The 20,294-nt window shown below is 39.9% G+C and overlaps 2 protein-coding genes across 3 annotated transcripts in view; one reads left to right on the top strand and one right to left on the bottom strand.

Moving 5' to 3' along the window:
• Positions 1–20,294, bottom strand: part of LOC136269283 (uncharacterized) — a 28,698-nt gene that overhangs the window by 7,418 nt on the left and 986 nt on the right. The window contains exons 2-5 of one of the 2 annotated variants that reach the window (XM_066064815.1): positions 9,054–9,377; positions 8,493–8,662; positions 1,410–1,869; positions 1,016–1,312 (exon numbers count right to left, since the gene is read on the bottom strand). In XM_066064815.1, the coding sequence (XP_065920887.1) occupies positions 1,016–1,312; positions 1,410–1,869; positions 8,493–8,662; positions 9,054–9,372 (1,246 nt within the window). In that variant the 5' untranslated portion in view covers positions 9,373–9,377. The remainder of the gene's footprint in view (positions 1–1,015; positions 1,313–1,409; positions 1,870–8,492; positions 8,663–9,053; positions 9,378–20,294) is intronic. The other variant, XM_066064816.1, reaches the window with a different exon arrangement.
• On the top strand, positions 13,972–19,560 carry LOC136236861 (uncharacterized). Its single transcript, XM_066027093.1, has one exon. It carries the CDS (start codon positions 13,972–13,974, stop codon positions 19,558–19,560), a length of 5,589 nt encoding a protein of 1,862 aa, XP_065883165.1.

The raw sequence follows: 20,294 nt of genomic DNA, 5'->3' as shown, positions 1-20,294 counted from the left end.
ATAGCTGCACACATTTATTTGTAATGTACACCACAACTTAAGTTAATTCATTCACATACCAATTTTAATATAGTTCATGGTACTCTTGTGCAAGTTTAACACAGTAATCGATTATCATACATTAGACCACAGCAACACGTTCATTGGCTACTTACAGGTATCTAGATCCCTTGTTTATATCTTAGTAGATCCCTGTCTCTGGGGCGATACAAACACAGAAATTATGCGCCTGTAACATTGGCAATGCCCGTACCGTGAGGCTACTTTTAAAGGTGATTTTTTTGGCCAGAAAAGCCCAAACCTACATGGTCTACATAATCGTTAGACAACAGGGTTCTACAGAATTTGATAACCCAAAAGGCCCTGTGTTGTGGCACTACAGGGCCTGAGGGTTTCTAAATTCCATAGAATCCTGTGTTTCAATATCTAACCTATTTAGACCACAGCTTGCTATTGGACCTTCACTGCTGCTTGTTGTAACTTGTGACAAGAGAAACGGAGTGTTCATTAGTAGAAACAAGCACCTCCTTGGAACTTGTAAGGGAGGGAGGGCACTTGCTATCCAATTAAACACCCATTATTCAATGGGTATGGATTCGCATAAGCCTACAGGCAGTAACACATAATCCCTGACCTGGATGATCCGACCTGGTTTCAACGCGGCCTGTAAAATACGATAGTACAAACGGAGGTAATTTTGTTGAGCATGTGATAAGCTATAGTTACATAACTGCAGCAATACATTGGCTGATTATAGTACCTCATTAAAACAGCAGTATCGGCCCAATACTGATACTGGATTGGTATAGCCCTAGGAAAAAGCAATGGCAGCAGGTGTGCCTTTTAACAGAGATTGATACAGAATTTGAGATGGTATGCAAAACAAACAGTGCTTGCATGTGAGCATAAGAGGATAATAGCCTTCATACAAAATTACAGATTTTTAAATAAAACGTAATTACGTGAATTTTAGGAACACACAAACCATATGTATACATACACAAGGATCACATACTTCCTTTGGAATTCAGCAATGTTGTAAGAACTTCAATCAGTGTATTATCATGAGCAATAAAATTTGCAATTTTAATGACATCTGCTTTTTCACAATCAGCAACTGCCTCTAGAGTAGATACGACAAGCGTTTTAATTGTATTGATTTTCTCAACAGAAACTAAGGAGTATTTTCCTCTGCAGGTGGAGAAAATATTCTGTATTGCCATTAGCATGTTGTTTACAGCAAAAATGTATCCCTCAGGATCATCCTTCATAGGCGAGACAAAATCTGATAGTAGTTCTTCATGTATCCATTCTACATATAAAGTTGACAATACTTCAATACTTTTTAAGTTAACAGTAATATATACAAATTAGTTCGGAAATTATTTATGTTTAACATTTAAGTATACCTGATGCATTCCCAGTGTCTTCCTGCACATGGACACTTTCATATTCTTCTATATAAGTGACCACCTCTTGTTCAGAGAGAAGACTTGATTGTTCAAAATTCTGACGATTTAATTCAGTTTGAAATATTAGTGTGAGGTACACTTTCAGTACTTCTATGGTACTACAACCGTTGTAGTGATCCCTTGATGATCCCACTGTCTCTAAAATATATTCTGAAAGTACATCAAAGGCAGCATCAGATATTGCTACAGCTGAATTGCTGCTTTCATTGCAAACAGTGTGCAGTATAACTGCCGTGGAAGCTTTGGCAAGTAGAGATATCCACATCACTGGAGACTCAGCAAGCACATCATAAACTACTAAACAGCAGCGAGCTTCTTCTGTGCTCATGCTGTTACTTGATTTGTTGATGTAATGAAACATCATCGAAAGGATTACTTTGAGTGAAACTATTTTAATCTGAATAAAATTATACAAAAAGCATGTAAAAAATCTCACATGCTAAATATAGTGTGTCAAATCATGCAAATAGTACATGGACATGTGAACGGCAATAATATGTTTTGATATCATAACATTGTTTAACCTTGTTGAAAGTTGCTCCTTGCCATTATATTGTGTGTAAATACATATCTAATCAAAAACAGCCAAGCTGTAAAAAAAGGAGTGCGGCCCTTGAAAAGGCTATGGGCACAAAATTCACCAGAATTGTCGTTATTAAAATTTTTACCAGTAACCTACCATCACAGCCATTTCTTGGCCGCCACCTTGGATTCCACATCTTTTTTCACCATAGCCTTTTCAAGGGCCGCACTCCTTTTTTTATAGCTTGGCTGTTTTTGATTAGATTTCACTTCTTTTTGTATTTGTATACCCCAAAGCCGGCCTATGGCCAGCTTTGGGACTTTTTAACCTATATATTTTTCTTTACCACAGGAAAAAGAAAAAGATGAAGCAGATTTTATAAATACTTTAATTCATTCTGATTTTATCAGTAAATGTACAAATTATATATATAATGCATATATCAAGAGTTCATTATATTATGAACTCTTGCATATATTTATTACATATCAATTAATCCCCACAGGATAATTTGCAGCTGATCTCTCTACTGGGTGATACTTCTAGGTGATCTCTCTACAGGATGACTTGTTTCTAACTGAACTCTCAACAGGGTGATCTGTCCATAGCTGAACTTTCTACTGGGTGATTTGTTTGCAGCTGAACTCTCTACATGGTGGTTTCTTTGTAGCTGAACTCTCTACAAGGTGATACTTCTAGGTGATCCCTCTACAGGATGACTTGTTTCTAACTGAACTCTCAACAGGGTGATCTGTTCATAGCTGAACTTTCTACTGGGTGATTTGTTTGCAGCTGAACTCTCTACATGGTGGTTTCTTTGTAGCTGAACTCTCTACAAGGTGACTTCTTCTAGCTGCATTGTTCTCTCTACAGGATGACTTGTTTGTAGCTGAACTCTCTACAAGGTGATACTTCTAGGTGATCTCTCTACAGGAGGACTTGTTTCTAACTGAACTCTCAACAGGGTGATCTATCCATAGCTGAACTTTCTACTGGGTGATTTGTTTGCAACTGAACTCTCTGCATGGTGGTTTCTTTGTAGCTGAACTCTCTACAAGGTAACTTCTTTAGCTGCATTGTTCTCTCTACAGGATGACTTGTTTGTAGCTGAACTCTCTACAAGGTGATACTTCTAGGTGATCTCTCTACAGGATGACTTGTTTCTAACTGAACTCTTAACAGGGTGATCTGTCCATAGCTGAACTTTCTACTGGGTGATTTGTTTGCAGCTGAACTCTCTACATGGTGGTTTCTTTGTAGCTGAACTCTCTACAAGGTGATACTTCTAGGTGATCTCTCTACAGGATGACTTGTTTCTCACTGAACTCTCAACAGGGTGATCTGTCCATATAGCTGAACTTTCTACTGGGTGATTTGTTTGCAGCTGAACTCTCTACATGGTGGTTTCTTTGTAGCTGAACTCTCTACAAGGTAACTTCTTTTAGCTGCATTGTTCTCTCTACAGGATGACTTGTTTGTAGCTGAACTCTCTACAAGGTGATACTTCTAGGTGATCTCTCTACAGGATGACTTTTTTCTAACTGAACTCTCAACAGGGTGATCTGTTCATAGCTGAACTTTCTACTGGGTGATTTGTTTGCAGCTGAACTCTCTACATGGTGGTTTCTTTGTAGCTGAACTCTCTACAATGTGACTTCTTCTAGCTGAACTCTCTACAGGGTGACTTGTTTCTAGCTGATCTCTCTACAGTGTGACTTATTTCTAGCTGAACTCTCTACAGGTGATTTGTTTGCAGCTGAACTCTCTACATGGTGGTTTCTTTGTAGCTGAACTCTCTACAAGGTAACTTCTTCTAGCTGATATTTTTACAGGGCATATTTGTTTGTACATAGCTGAGTTCTCTACAGGGTGATTTGTTTGCAGCTGAACTCTCTACATGAGAGTTTCATTGTAGCTGAACTCTCTACAATGTGACTTCTTCTAGCTGAACTCTCTACAAGGTAACTTCTCCTAGCTGATATTTTTACAGGGCATATGTGTTTGTAGCTGAGATCTCTACAGGGTGATTTGTTTGCAGCTGAACTCTCTACAATGTGACTTCTTCTAGCTGAACTCTTTACAGGGTGACTTGTTTCTAGCTGATCTCTCTACAGGGTGACTTGTTTCTAGCGGAACTCTCTACAGGTGATTTGTTTGCAGCTGAACTCTCTACATGGTGGTTTCTTTGTAGCTGAACTCTCTACAAGGTAACTTCTTCTACCTGAGTTCTCTACAGGGTGTTTGTTTGCAGCTGAATTCTAGGCCTGAGCCTATTATGCTCAAAATTTTACCTATTATTCTTTCAAGAATTTCCCAAAAAATTCTCCTATTATTCTTTTTGTTATTCTTGTATTCAGCCTATTATTCCATAATTATTCTCATTCAGTATATATATGTGGCTAGTTGCTTAGTTTTCAAGATGCTGGTATAAGTAGTTTAGTCCGCATTATAATAGCCATATTATGAAGCATTCCACCTTACACATCATTTTCTATCCGTAATAGTTACAGCAGACTTAAAATAGCTATCTACAGTAATAATTCAAGTGTATTTAATTATTAGTGTATTACAACAATATGCTGTAACTACTTTATAGCTACTAAGTTAGGTAGATAATAATGCTCAAAGATTTGAAGAAGTTACACTGGTATAAGATGTACAAGTTTCAGATTTTCAGATAATCATACAGTTAAATCCCTGATGCTGGCTGCAGATTGGTAACATGAAATGATCTGACTGCTCTATTAGAGTATTTGAGCGTTCTATTAGAGTATATCGATCTTTCAGAAACATTTCAGCTCCTTTCAGCCAGCACTCCTGTCAGTTTTATATCATTTGTAGTAGCTTAACTCTTTCTTCTAGGTAATCAAGAAGAGACATGCCCCCTGATTCCACCGATTATTCCCGTGGTCGTCCGATTATTCTAAAATTATGCCTGTAACCATCCTATAATTCCGGAATTATTCTCACGAAATTGGTGACCTATTATTCTCAAGATTATGCCAGCATAATAGGCGCAGGCCTACTGAATTCTCTACGTGGTGGTTTCTTTATAGCTGAACTCTCTACAAGGTGACTTCTTCTAGCTGATCTCTCTACAGGGTGATTTGTTTGTAGCTGAACTCTCTACAGGTGATTTGTTTGTAGCTGAACTCTCTACAAGGTGATACTTCTAGGTGATCTCTCTACAGGATGGCTTGTTTCTAACTGAACTCTCAACAGGGTGATCTGTTCATAGCTGAACTTTCTACTGGGTGATTTGTTTGCAGCTGAACTCTCTACATGGTGGTTTCTTTGTAGCTGAACTCTCTACAAGGTAATTTCTTCTAGCTGAACTCGCTACAGGGTGACTTGTTTCTAGCTGATCTCTCTGCAGGGTGATCTGTTCATAGCTGAACTTTCTACAGGGTGATTTGTTTGCAGCTGAACTCTCTACATGGTAGTTTCTTTGTAGCTGAATTCTCTACAATGTGACTTTTTCTAGCTGAACTCTCTACAAGGTGACTTGTTCTCTAGCTGATCTCTCTACAGGGTGACTTGTTTGTAGCTGAACTCTCTACAGGTGATTTGTTTGTAGCTGAACTCTCTACAAGGTAACTTCTTCTAGCTGATCTTTTACAGGGCATATTTGTTTGTAGCTGAGTTCTCTACAGGGTGATTTGTTTGCAGTTGAACTCTCTACATGGGAGTTTCATTGTAACTGAACTCTCTACAATGTGACTTCTTCTAGCTGAACTCTCTACAGGGTGACTTGTTTCTAGCTGATCTCTCTACAGGGTGACTTGTTTCTAGCTGAACTCTCTACAGGTGATTTGTTTGCAGCTGAACTCTGGTTTCTTTGTAGCTGAACTCTCTACAAGGTAACTTCGTCTAGCTGATCTTTCTACGGGGTGATTTGTTTGTAGCTGAATTCTCTACAGGGTGATTTATTTGCAGCTGAACTCTCTACAAGGTGACTTCTTCTAGCTGAACTCTCTACAGAGTGATTGATTTTCTTTGCAGCTGAACTCTCTACATGGTGGTAGCTTTGTAGCTGAACTCTCTAAAAGGTGACTTATTCTAGCTGAACTCTCTACAGGGTGATCTTTTCATAGCTGAACTCTCTACAGGATGATTTGTTTGCAGCTGAACTCTCTACATGATGATTTCATTGTAGCTGAACTCTCTACAGGGTGACTTGTTTGTAGCTGAACTCCCTACAAGGTAACTTCTTCTAGCTGATCTATCTACAGGGCGATTTGTTTGTAGCTGAGTTCTCTACAGGGTGTTTGTTTGCAGCTGAACTCTCTACATGGTAGTTTCTTTGTAGCTGAACTCTCTACAGGGTGACTTGTTTCTAGCTGATCTCTCTACAGGGTGACTTGTTTCTAGCTGAGTACTCTACAGGGTGATTTGTTTGTAGCTGAACTCTCTACATGGTGGTTTCTTTGTAGCTGAACTCTCTACAAGGTAACTTCTTCTAGCTGAACTCTCTACAGGGTGACTTGTTTCTAGCTGATCTCTCTACAGGGTGACTTGTTTCTAGCTGAACTCTCTACAGGTGATTTGTTTGCAGCTGAACTCTCTACATGGTGGTTTCTTTGTAGCTGAACTCTCTACAAGGTAACTTCTTCTAGCTGATCTTTCTACAGGGTGATTTGTTTGTAGCTGAATTCTCTACAGGGTGATTTATTTGCAGCTGAACTCTCTACAAGGTGACTTTTTCTAGCTGAACTCTCTACAGAGTGATTAATTTTTTTTGCAGCTGAACTCTCTACATTGTGGTTTCTTTGTAACTGAACTCTCTACAGTGTGATTTGTTTGTAGCTGAACTCTCTACAGGGTGATCTGTTCGTAGCTGAACTCCCTACAAGGTAACTTCTTCTAGCTGATCTTTCTACAGGGCGATTTGTTTGTAGCTGAGTTCTCTACAGGGTGATTTGTTTGCAGCTGAACTCTCTACATGGTAGTTTCTTTGTAGCTGAACTCTCTACAATGTGACTTCTTCTAGCTGAACTCTCTACAGGGTGACTTGTTTCTAGCTGATCTCTCTACAGGGTGACTTGTTTCTAGCTGAACTCTCTACAGGGGATTTGTTTGCAGCTGAACTCTCTACAAGGTAACTTCTTCTACCTGATCTTTCTACAGGGTGATTTGTTTGTAGCTGAATTCTCTACAGGGTGACTTGTTTCTAGCTGATCTCTCTACAGGGTGACTTGTTTCTAGCTGAGCTCTCTACAGGGTGATTTGTTTGTAGCTGAACTCTCTACATGGTGGTTTCTTTGTAGCTGAACTCTCTACAAGGTTACTTGATCTCTCTACAACATGACTTGTTTCTAACTGAACTCTCTACAGTGTGATCTGTTCATAGCGGAACTTTCTACTGGGTGATTTGTTTGCAGTTGAACACTTTGCATGATTGTTTCTTTGTAACTGAACTCTTTACAAGGTAACTTCTTCTAGCTGATCTCTCTACAGGGCAATTTGTTTGAGCTGAACTCTCTACATGATGGTTTCTTTGTAGCTGAACTCTCTATTAGGTAGGTACCTTCTTCTGGCTGATCTGACTACAGGGTGACTTGTTTGTAACTGAATTCCTTACAGAATAATTTGCAATGTAATATAATTGAGTAAATTATAAATGCAGCTGAATGCTTTATTAGGGTGACTGTTCTATTAGAGTATCTCGATCTCGCATTTGCTACACGTAGTTGCCTTTCGAATCATAACTCAGTGGTTTGTAATCCAATTCTTCTGTACTACTGCAAGGACTTTCTATGATGATTATTTCAGCCACATACTGATTTTCAGCTCATTGCTCTAAGCGGTTTGCCTGATAGACACGAAAATTAATAGTTTTTTATTCATAAAAATCGATCGCGTAATTTTGACACAGGTCGGGTTTTGTGTCATATCTCCGTGGTCTTTATCCCGATTCCTTTCAAACCACAAAAAGGCACTCCTACGATGGTTGCTCCATCTACATAGCAATTTTCAACTGATTCCTCAAAGGAGTTTACCCTGTAGGCGTGACAGACCTTTGACCTTATTTTACGCAAATAATTGGTCATAACTCCGTGAATGTTCATCGGATTCCTACCAAAGTTGGTACACAGATCCGCCTTAATGAGCCCTTTAAGTGTGCCAAATTTCAGCCCGATCCGAGCATGCATTCGTGTTTTATGGCGGATTTTGCGAAGTGTGCGAAATGAAGAAGTAGAAGAAAAAAAAACGAAGAAATTAAAACGAAATTCTGTTCGCTCGTATCTCGGAAATGGCTGGAGCGATTTTCTTCAAATTTGGTGTGTAGACTCCCCTTACTGGCCGGCGCCTCTCTAGCAAATTTGGTTCCAATCGAGTAAGGGATCACAGAGCTACATAGGTGTGAAAATTGCGTTTTCTTTCTTCCTGTTAATATACTCACGGGTGGCACGCCGGCTTCTTGGGCCGCACGACACACTACCGTGTGTCTTGATCACAGACAAGTAATATACACAGGAGAAATGGTGCTATCATACCTCATTCAAACTGCTTAATGATTTATCCTGTGTTGATGCAAGAAACAGTTGAACCAATGAACTGCTAGTAAGGAGGTGTTTTCTCATTAACGTGCCTGCAACTGTCCAAGAGTCTTTTATCAACTGAATCAGTGACATTGCTGCAGCATGAAGTTTTTCACAGACATTTCCTATAGCAAACATAAGAACAGTATGAGTGCATGTGCTGCATGTTACGTGCAGTCAAAATTTGTTATTTTGTAATAAATTTACTCAATACTATGAAGCTTTACCAATGAACAGCTTTACTATAGTATTGTCAGCAAGCTAGAATTTCCACTGTAGGGATTGAAACTTTAACTGGATTACAAATTCTCCATTACAAAGAAACACAAATACATTTTGACTTAAATCATATTCAAGGGACATTCTTTCTAACTAAAATTGCTTCTGATCAAAAGCCATGATGTAAAATAGTGCCTAAGGGAACACGTCTACAAACTCTCCTAGCAAATGCATATCATGTATGCATGTTGAGTGTACTGTGTGATGAGGCTTATAACTGATTAGTCAATAATTTACCTTGTAAAACACTGAAAATCAGATCAATGGAAAGATTTAGGAAGGAAACACTGTTAGCACAGCAGGTGAGTAGCTGAGTATGTAAATCTGATGAGCCACTTGCTTGTTCTAATAGGAAATTAATTTTCTTGGTGTTTCCTGAAACTACTTTGACGATCGCATCATTCACTGGAACTTTACCAAGCAAAATTGATTTCCACATAATGCCACTCCTGTTGATGCAACATTTAAATGAGATTGTAACAGAAAAAGCATCAACTGATGATCTTGACCGCACAGATGCTTCAGATCCTTCTGACTGTACTTCACTAGAGGTCATGAGAGCTGGGTATAGATAACGCAACAATCAGCAAGAATATATACATTTCTGCCCCACTAAAGTTTTACATCAAAGTAAAAAACTAGGAGTATATGGTAGCTAAACCCTGGGAAAAGAAGTTAAACCCTGGGAATAGAAGCTAAGCCCCAGTAGGTAAGTATCATAAATATCAAAGACAGTTTGATTTACACATTCAGTTGGATCAAAGGCAACATGAAGCCATAGTATATCCTAAAACCCCACCACGAGTAGAATATCGTTATCAACCAGAGGCGGAGGTGTTGATAACAAAGATATCCTACAAGTTCAAGTGTGGTTTAACTGGCTTCTGTCCCACACTTCAAAACAAACGACTTTCCAACAACATCGCTGAAATAGCGGTGTTATATAATTACAGTGATATCATACTTGTTATAATGCCTTCAAGTTGGTTATAACTTTTTCTGTGCTTTTATAAAACTGTACCACAAAACAGTACGATAGTATTGTATAGTAGGGACCACAAAGGTGTGGGTGCATCCTATGAAAAACATCACTCAAAAACCAACCTCATTTTTCCCTGATGACGACGATGAAGCAGTATTGGTTAGGTAAAACTAAGCCCAAACAAGCCTTCTGAAATGCTTTCAACAAGTTGCTATGAAATAAAAAAATATTAATGGAGTTTTCTAGTGAGTCTGTGACTGACTGACTGAGTAACTGACGGATGCCTTCAGACAAGCGTAACTCGATAATGGCTAAGGCTATGGGTTTGATTTTTCTACTGTTTGACATTGCTTCAACTTGAGAGGTTCCTTTAGGCATACTGCAATACATTCTTCATGGACTTACCAGTATCCTCCTTTGTGTCATTCATCCTGGCTGACAGCGAAAGGTGTTGATTGGTAGCAGCATGTGATGGCTTCCCTCCATAATGGAAATCATCTGCATTTTTCAAAGTGGCCACTTTGATTACAGAGGTGCTTTTGGATTCGTAATGCTGTGTAACGGGTTGAACATAGCTGACTACAAAGCCTAATGGATACTTCACGATAACTGATAGCTGGGACATGCCGTGCCATTTCTTTCTTTTGATGTGGTATGCGATGGTTCACCAGTCATAATAATTTTATTTTACAAAAAAGTAGTAACAAACAAGAACACAAATTTTTTTGGAATTTCCAACTAGAGTAGGGACCATAGCACATTGATAAAAAGTACTGAAACAAGCTGGAGTAGTGCATGATATTAAATCACAGTAAAACAATCCATAACACTTCTTATTGTTTTACTGTGATTTAATATCGTGCACTATCCTAGCTTGTTTCAGTGCTTTCTATCGATGTGTTATGGTCCCTACCAGGGGCGGCTCCAGGAGAGTTTCTGAGGTTTCCGGAAACCAGTCACGTTTAGATCGAGATATTCTAATAGAGCAGTCAGTTACACTAATAATAGCAGTTGCAGTATTCAGAGAAGTAGTGTAGTAAACTATGAAGTTGTGAATAAAGATTATTATGTGCTTTATCATACAAATATTATTTAGTGGAGAATAGCCATTCTTAAGGGGTGTCAAACTCCTTTTTTTTTTGGTCTTCACCTAAAATCTAGCTGTGCTTTTGATCAGAAACCAGTCACCAAATATCCTAGAGCCGCCTGTGCCTACTCTAGTTGAAAATTCTAATTTTTTTTGTGTACTTGTACAGTTGTACAGTATTGAAGACAGTGCTTCATCCAATACTAAATGTATACCTGTCTATCCATTTTGCATTCTTTCTTGGTCATGCTGCTAACTCCGCAGCCAGCACATCTATGAAGTTAATGTTGTTACAAATTGCTATAAATTTTTGCTTTATTTGTTCTCTACAATGTGTTGAAAACAGGAGTGTCAGCATATACTGAATATTGTGTGTCAATAAAAGTCCTGATACACAGGGCAGTGCTAGTATATTTAAAAATTGTGCATGGGAAGATCAAAGTAAAAAAAATTGTACACTCACCATATAGAACAGTTTACACAACCACAGTTCGTTGTAGGTTGGTAAGTGACTAAACCAGGGAATTAATATAGAATGATGAGTGGGCAAAGAGAAACTAAATGGCCAGAAAAAAGGTGCTCTTGAATGCGCGCAATCCACAGTGTTGGGTGAAATGCATTTAGTGCTGAGCGATAGTAAAAATTTTACTATCACGATAGTTACTCATTAAATATCGCGATAGTGAATACTATCCCGATAGTTTATGAAACACTTTGCTCTTAACAAAGTCTTAGTTGTATAGCTATGATTTGCAGTCATATAGACAGTTATTTTGCATGCACAGGACATTTGTTGATTAACTGTGTGGGTGGCCGATGAATATGGACTTTTGGTAAAGCTTTTACAGGCCACTCATTTGTAAGAAAGCTGGTAATACCAACTGTAAAACAGTATGAAGGGTTGTTAATACCATTTTAATGCAGATCTGAGCTTATCATAACTATCACGATAGTGATATCCCTACTATCACGATAACGATAGTGATTTACTATCGCGATATATCGCACTATCGATACTATTGCTCAGCCCTAAATGCATTGTTCATGTAACATGGTATATAATACTATTACTCTAGTACAGTAAAAAGTAATATAACACACTATATTTCTTGAGTATGTAACGGATCATTACTAAAGCAATACACTACTTATGCAATGTATAATTACTGGTTGTTACATGGGATACCGTAACAGTAATATTATTACAAAACAAAGTACAAATGGCTACCCCAAAGTATAACAAACAGTCTGTTACATACTGTATTCTAACAAAAGAGCAACATTAATCTAATCACATGATCAAGTATATTACCTTTTGAAAGCAACACTGGAAATCCATCGCTTTCACAGTAAAAAAAAAAGATTAAAAAAAATGCATTTGCTTTTGTGCTATCAGAGGTGTAGCACATATAGTCATCCTTTTTTGCTATACATTTGTACATTGTGCACATACGTAGTGAAGTTGTAAACATGTATGTGCTACTGGAGCAAATGTGTTGAAATACCATTTCCATTGTATGTGCTGTAGTCACCAATTTGACTTATTATACAAAGTTCTGCAAACAGCGGATTTGACCTAACTTGGATTTGCACACCCAAGGATATATTTTACATTAATTTTGTGCTAAATATATCCTTGGGTGTGCAAATCCAAGTTTCTTTTTGCAGTATTTGTTGTGCTATATTTGTCTCTTGCCCACTCATTTGCATACTATATTTCACTCATAGCACTTGCACAGCAATGCTTTAACTTCTTACACATTATACAGTAGTACTGTATATAGTAGGGATCACGGAGGTTTGGGCTTTCTTGCCCAAAAATGTCACCCTAACACCATGCAGCCTCACTTTTGCTTCATAACAGCTTAGTGGCATTGGTTAGGCATAACCAAGCATTTCAGAGTGACCTCGAACCATCAATAATTATTACAAATACCCCAAAAATTAGAATTTTCAACTAGAGTAGGGACCATAGCAGTACTGAAACAAGCTGGAGTAGTGCACGATATTAAATCACCATAAAACAATAAGAAGTGTTATATCCCTACTGTGCATTTCCATTATGATATCTTGAGCACAGTAGGGATATAACACTTCTTATTGTTTTAATGTGATTTAATATCGTGCACTACTCCAACTTGTTTCAGTACTTTTTGTTGATGTGCTATGGTCCCTACTCTAGCTGAAAATTCCTGTGTATATATTTGTTTGTTAACTTATTTTGTAAAATAGAATTATTATGACAGTGAACACATGCATACTACATCAAAAGAAAGAAATGGCATGCCCCAGCTATTAATTATTGACTGAAAAGTGAAGTATCCATTATGCTTCGTTTGTCAGCTATGTTTAACCCGTTACACAGCATTATGAATCAAGAACTGTTTGAAAAGCACCTCTGCAATAAAAGTAGCTACGTACTATGAATAATATGGGTGATTTCTGTTACGAAGGGAAGCCACCATGTGCCACTGCCAAATCAATACCTTTTGCTGTCAGCAAGATGAATGGGACACAAAGGAGGACACTGGTAAGTCTATAAAGAATGCATTGTATGTACTATGGTAGGCCAAAATGCACGTGTATATACTATGGTAGGCCAAAATGCATGTGTATACCTGAAGCAACGTTGAACAGTGAAAAAATCAGGCATGTAGCCTTAGCCATTATTGAGTTACGTTTGTCTGTGTAGAGAACAGGTTATATAGCGCTTATTATTTAGAATTAGTGTGTACTATTTAGAATGTATTATGTAATGTTTAATCACGTGAGAATACTGTGGCATGTGTTGTGTGTGCTCGAGCTGAGGGGAATCCGTCGACATCACGGCAATCCGGGATAGTTCCAGTTCGTTACGGTCCTGATCGCGAACGTTTTCACATATTGTTTGGTGCTGTGGACCAGTGGGAGTGATTTGCTGACGCAACTGACTCGACCCTCGACCGGGACTCTTACTTCACCGTACACCCCCAGAAGTCGTGGTACCGTGGCAGACTGCCTAGCAGTTAATGGTACCATTTAAGGCAAGCTTCGTTAACTGTCAGTACTGGTTTTTTTTGTTCCTGTCGTTTTAGCAAATCATTCTGATGGAGGACCTAACACGCCTTCAAGCTTCCCGGAAGGCCTACAAGTCACACGTCACGAGGCTCTACAATAAGATTGACGACTTGTTTAACTCTGAGACCGACGATTATACTATCACAACCTTGACTACTGCCGTCGAACAACTGAGCAGCAAACAGACTAAGATCGCTGAGCTAGATGAACGGATCACCACGCTGATTAAGGAACCTGAGGAACTCACTGAGGCTATGATCGAAGCTGGAGAACTCAAGGACTCAATCATGGATAAGATTGCTAAGGTGAAGAGGTTTATAGAGCTAAATAAGAACAGTGTAAAGCCACATACATTGATAAACCCCACCACTCAACCATCAACTGAGATGGGTCCATTACTATCAAATCCACACATACAGCCTATGAGCTCAGCCACTACACTATCACTAGAAGCTAGTCCACTGTTAAACTCTACACACCAGACTGTATCAACCATTGTTAGTAGTGCCCCAATACCGTCCATTGTTAGTGTAGCAACTCAACCAACAGCAAGCAGCAATGCCACAGTCACAACAGTGCCACTCACTACCCCGCTGCTGTTACCTTCTCTAGTGCCTGCTACAAACACCACAGCAAGTCTTAATTCTTTAGCACTTCCAATGTTACCAGTGACCACTATTACAAGTACAACAAGCCTTTCAAGTCATAGCTCTATTACCACCCCAGAACAGAGAAGCCATGTACATGCCTCCTTACAATCAGCTAACAGTCGTCTCCCTAAGCTCACATTGCCTACTTTCTCTGGAGACCCCTTAAGCTGGCAAACTTTCTGGGACTCATTCAATGCAGCAGTGCACACAAATCCTGCCTTAGGTGGTATACAAAAGTTTAACTACTTGAAGGCCCAGTTACAAGGAGATGCTGCAAGAGCCATAGCAGATCTTCCACTCACAGAGCTGAACTACCAGCATTCAGTTGCACTCCTTGAAGAGAGATTTGGACAACCCCACAAACTGATCAATGCACACATGCAAGTCCTGTTAGATATGCCTAATGCTACTGCAAGCCTTACCAGTCTCCGTCTGCTTTATGACACAGTTGCAACACACACAAGGGCACTTGCTTCTTTGGGGAAGTCGAAGGACTCATATGGTGATATAATGGTGTCAGTTATATTGAAGAAGCTCCCTGCAGAGATTAGAAGAAATCTTGCACGAGAACAGGTAAATACTGAGTGGACGTTTGACGAGATGACAACAGCTATTTTGAAAGAGATCAGAGTTCTCAAATCTGGTTACCAACCAACAGATTTACATGCTTCCTCCAGAAGCACAGCGACATTTTATGTTGGATCCAAGAGCAATCCCCCAGGTTCTCACTCAGGTACTAAGAAAAGTACAGCTTGTGTCTTTTGTAAGGGCCCACATCCTTCACACTCCTGTGTTACAACAGATCAGCAAGCACGGATTGACATAGTTAAGAAGGAAAACTTGTGTTTTAACTGTTTGGGCCATCATAAGATCTCTCAATGCACATCCAGATTTCGCTGCAAGAAATGCAAGAAACGACATCACACAAGTCTGTGCAGCAGTGAGACACCTAGACCCAATGACAGCAGAAGCAGTAACCAAGGTGGTGCATCATTTGATGTTCAAGTTGCTCCTGCCACAACAGCTGGTCTGCTTACTTCAGCACTTAATAGTCACTCCCACAACTATACTTGTTTATTGAAGACAGCTGTTACCCCTGTTATTGCTGGCTCCATCAAGACACAGGCCAACATTTTATTCGATGAAGGAGCTCAACGCTCATTTATTTCTGATAAACTTGCCACTGAACTGTGCATTCAGCCGACTTCAACACAAGGAATGGCACTAGCATCCTTTGGCACTACTACAGCTTCATACCAAGAGCTTGGTGTGGCAACTGTAGAGATTGAGACGATATCCGGTGAAGTTATTCCAATATCAGTTCTGGTTATACCATCAATAGCAGCTCCTATTCAAAGCTCAATCAACTCTTCGGTCAGAAACATGTCGTATTTACAAGGTCTCAAGTTGGCACACCCAGTAACCTCCAACCATCAATTCAAGATTTCCATCCTCATTGGGACCGACTATTATTGGACATTTATCCAAGATCACATAGTCAGAGGAGACGGTCCCACAGCTCAGCAATCCAAGCTGGGCTATTTGCTGTCAGGACCAGTACCTTCTCCACTTCTAGAATCATCATCATCAGTTCTTTTACAACTCACTTCAGCAGTACCTACTCCAGAAGCACCAGATCTAGAACAATTCTGGTCAGTAGAAGCAATTGGCACTACCAGTGACAAATCATCTGACTCATCATTCCTACAGACATACCAAGATACTTGTGTTTATCAGTCACCCACAGGAATGTATGTAGCAAGATTCCCATGGAAGGAAGACAGACCATTCTTACCATCAAATTTTGCCATTTGTCAGAAGAGAACAACTCACCTGCTCAACAAGTTAAGGGGTACTCCACAACTCTTGAAGATCTATGATGAGATAATACTGGAACAAGAGAGACGTGGATTTATTGAGAGGATTAATGATCACAGTACCAACAATACACACTATTTACCACATCGCCCTGTGAAGAAGGATTCCACCACAACACCTATTCGTATCGTATACGACTGTAGCTGTAGAGAACATTCAAATTCTCCTAGTCTCAATGACTGTTTGATGGTGGGGCCTCCATTCCTTAATAACCTTTGTGCCATCTTACTCAGATTCCGTAATCATAATTATGCGCTTTCTACAGACATCGAGAAGGCCTTCCTACATGTTCAGTTGCATAATGATGATCGGAACTTTACTCGCTTCCTATGGCCAAAGCTACCAGATAAACCAGACAGCAAGTTTCAGGCATACCGCTTTGCAGTTGTACCATTTGGCTCCTGTAGTTCCCCCTTCATGCTTGCTGCTGTTCTTAATCTACATCTAAACAATACGCCTTCACCCATAGCTGATGATATGAAAGAGAATCTATACGTAGATAATATTTTGTCAGGCTGTGATACAGAGGAGGAAGTAGTACAGTACTACACTCAAGCTAGAACAATCATGGGTAAGGCAAAGTTTAATCTGCGGTCGTGGTCCTCTAACAGTCAACAGCTCCAAGAACTTGTAGCCAAAGAGAAGACAGGAGATCCTAGCACAACAGTTGGAATTTTGGGGTTACAGTGGAACATAGCAACTGATACTTTGTCACTCTCCCCAAAGAAGTTGTCCACTAACACAAGTCTACTTACCAAGAGAGACGTGTTGCAAACATCCTCACAAATCTATGATCCTCTAGGATGGGCTACACCCATTACAATTAAGGCCAAGATACTACTTCAAGATATTTGGCAAAGCAAGCTCTCTTGGGATGAGCCTCTACCAACTGATACCAGAGACAGATGGATCGGTATTCTTGCTGACTTGTTTGAGTTACCCAAGCTAACAATACCAAGACCCTACTTCACACCATCTAATCAGAGGTACAATACTTGTAACATGTATGTGTTTTCAGATGCCAGCACCAAAGCTTATGGCACAGTAGTGTACTTATGTCAGCAGGGCGAGGTCTGTTTAGTGATGTCCAAGAGCCGAGTTGCTCCTACCAGGACTGTTACACTACCCAAACTAGAGTTAATGGCTGCAGTAATGGCTTCTCGACTAGCTAACTTTGTCAAGTCTTCACTACATAGTTACAATTTGTCTACCAATACTCACTTATGGACTGATAGCCAAATTGTGCTGTATTGGATTTACAAACAGACCAGTTCAAAGCCATTTATCAATCACCGTGTCACTGAAATTGTCAACTCCTTCCCACCTAAGATGTGGTCATTTACTCCAACATCAGACAACCCAGCTGACCTACTTACAAGAGGCATATCAGCCCAGCAGTTATTTTCTTCACAGTTGTGGCTTCAAGGTCCCTGCTGGTTACCATCAGAATCTGAATGGCCCAAGTGGTTGCCAACAGGTATTCTACACATAAACATAGCAGAAGCTGAGGAGGAGGTAGAAGTGACTACACCAGAAGATGAAGCCAGCATTACTACAGGTATTTCAAATGTTGTCACCATCACACGCCATAGTAACATCTACAAGTTGTTAGCTGTAACTGCATATGTTTTGAGGTTTACTCACAATTTGTCTCGACAACACACTAGACTAAGTGGACCCTTGAGTGCTTCTGAATTGCAGGCAGCTAAGAAGCTCTGGATCTCAAGTAGCCAGCACTCATGTTTCAAGGAGGAACTCTCCTATTTGATGAAGAGGAGCAAGCACCATTGCCCTACGCTGGTTAAGCAGCTGAGATTGTTCCTTGACAAGAGTAACCTCATACGATGTGGTGGCAGAATACACAATGCCCCTGTAGCAGATGCTGCCAAATTTCCAATTCTACTACCCCCCAAACACTTACTGACTGACATGTTTATACAACAAACACACAAGAAGCTTCACCATGCTGGAGTCAGTACCACCGTAACCACGTTGAGACAAGTCTTCTGGATTCCGACTATTCGACAACGTGTCAAGAAGCAGCTACGCCAGTGTGTGACATGCAATAGACTCATGGGTAAACCTTACCAAGCTCCAGATCCTCCACCGTTACCAAGAATGCGTGTAGAAGCATCTCAGCCATTTAAAGTCACAGGAGTTGACTTCACTGGGGCACTGTATGTAAGAGACACAACAGGAGAGAGGAAGGTTTACATATGCTTGTTTACCTGCGCCTGTACTAGGGCAGTTCATTTAGAAATTGTACATGACTTAACTGTGGATAGTTTTTTACTTGCTTTTCGTAGATTCTCAAGCCGAAAGTCACTCCCAACACAGATGCTATCTGACAATGCCTCTACTTATCTTGCTGCTGCGGAGGAAATTAAGGAACTGTTTGAATCTGATAATCTGAAGGAAGCTTTGGGGCGTCGACATGTCACATGGAGTTTTATACCTAAACGGGCCCCATGGTATGAGGGGTTTTGGGAGCGCCTTATAGGCCTCACAAAGCAGGCAGTAAAGAAAACCCTAGGAAGAACGTTTGTATCACTGCAAGTTTTAGAGACAGTTGTTGTCGAGATTGAGAGCATGCTTAACGATCGACCACTTACTTATGTGTCTACCGATATTTCTGACCCTGAACCTCTTACCCCGGCTCACCTCATGTATGGCAGAAGAATAGTGTCTGCTCCACACCCTATTGATGACCAGGAGGAGATCACTGATCCATCCTACTTGACTGACAAAGACATGAGAAAGGCTGTAAACAAGCACTCAAGACTTATTCAACAGTTCTGGCTTCGTTGGAAAAGGGAATATTTAACTGCCCTTAGAGAATTTCACAAAGCTTCAGGAAATAACAAACAGTGCATCAAGAAGGGTGATGTTGTGTTGGTCCATGATGACACCCCAAGACTCCAATGGAAGTTGGCTATAGTGGATGATCTAGTCGAGGGAAATGATGGATTAGTTCGCTCAGCCCACATTTCAACTGCTAACTACAAGACTAATAGACCCATCACCAGACTATATCCGTTGGAAGTTGTCAGCAATCCAAATAACAATTTGACTAGAGAGTACAGAGGATAGTTCAACCCCAGTAAGTATGCAACAACAATCTAATACTGATGTTCAAAGTGATGGTCTAGTACTACCAAGACCTAAGAGAGCAGCTGCTACTAGAGCTATGAAGACAATTTCAAAGTGGACTAATACACTACGCCCCCCCCCCCCCCCCCCCCCGGAGAAAATGTAGAGAACAGGTTATATAGCGCTTATTATTTAGAATTAGTGTGTACTATTTAGAATGTATTATGTAATGTTTAATCACGTGAGAATACTGTGGCATGTGTTGTGTGTGAATCTGTCGACATCACGGCAATCCGGGATAGTTCCAGTTCATTACGGTCCTGATCGCGAACGTTTTCACATAGTCTGAAGGCATTAGTCAGTTACTCAGTCAGTCAATCATATAGAAAATTCTGTTTAATAATTAAAATAAAATTCTGTAGCAATTTGTTGAAAGCATTTCAGGTTGATCTGAAGGCTTGTTTGGGCTTAGTTTTTACCTAACTAATAGTGCCTCATTGTCGTCAGGGAAAAGTGAGGCTGGCTTTTAGTGATGTTTTTTCGTGTGCTATGCCCAAACCTTTATGGTCCCTACTATACAGTACTATCGTACTGTATGATTACTCTTGAAACATGTGATACTTGTTTAAATATCAGGAAACCTGTGCCAAACTTTTACGTGACATCAGAATGCTAAGCAGATCCTATAACAATGTGTGGTCTGGGTAGGGAAAAGGTGGCCGTAGAGACACTGA

Source organism: Dysidea avara, chromosome 10 (assembly GCF_963678975.1).
Source record: "Dysidea avara chromosome 10, odDysAvar1.4, whole genome shotgun sequence".
Classification (NCBI taxonomy): domain Eukaryota; kingdom Metazoa; phylum Porifera; class Demospongiae; order Dictyoceratida; family Dysideidae; genus Dysidea; species Dysidea avara.
Note: the sequence above shows the minus strand (reverse complement) of the source record. Positions and strands in the feature narration are given on the sequence as shown.

Excerpts from the sequence above, each read along its gene's own strand:
- LOC136236861 (XM_066027093.1), top strand. The coding sequence starts at position 13,972 with ATGGAGGACCTAACACGCCTTCAAGCTTCCCGGAAGGCCTACAAGTCA.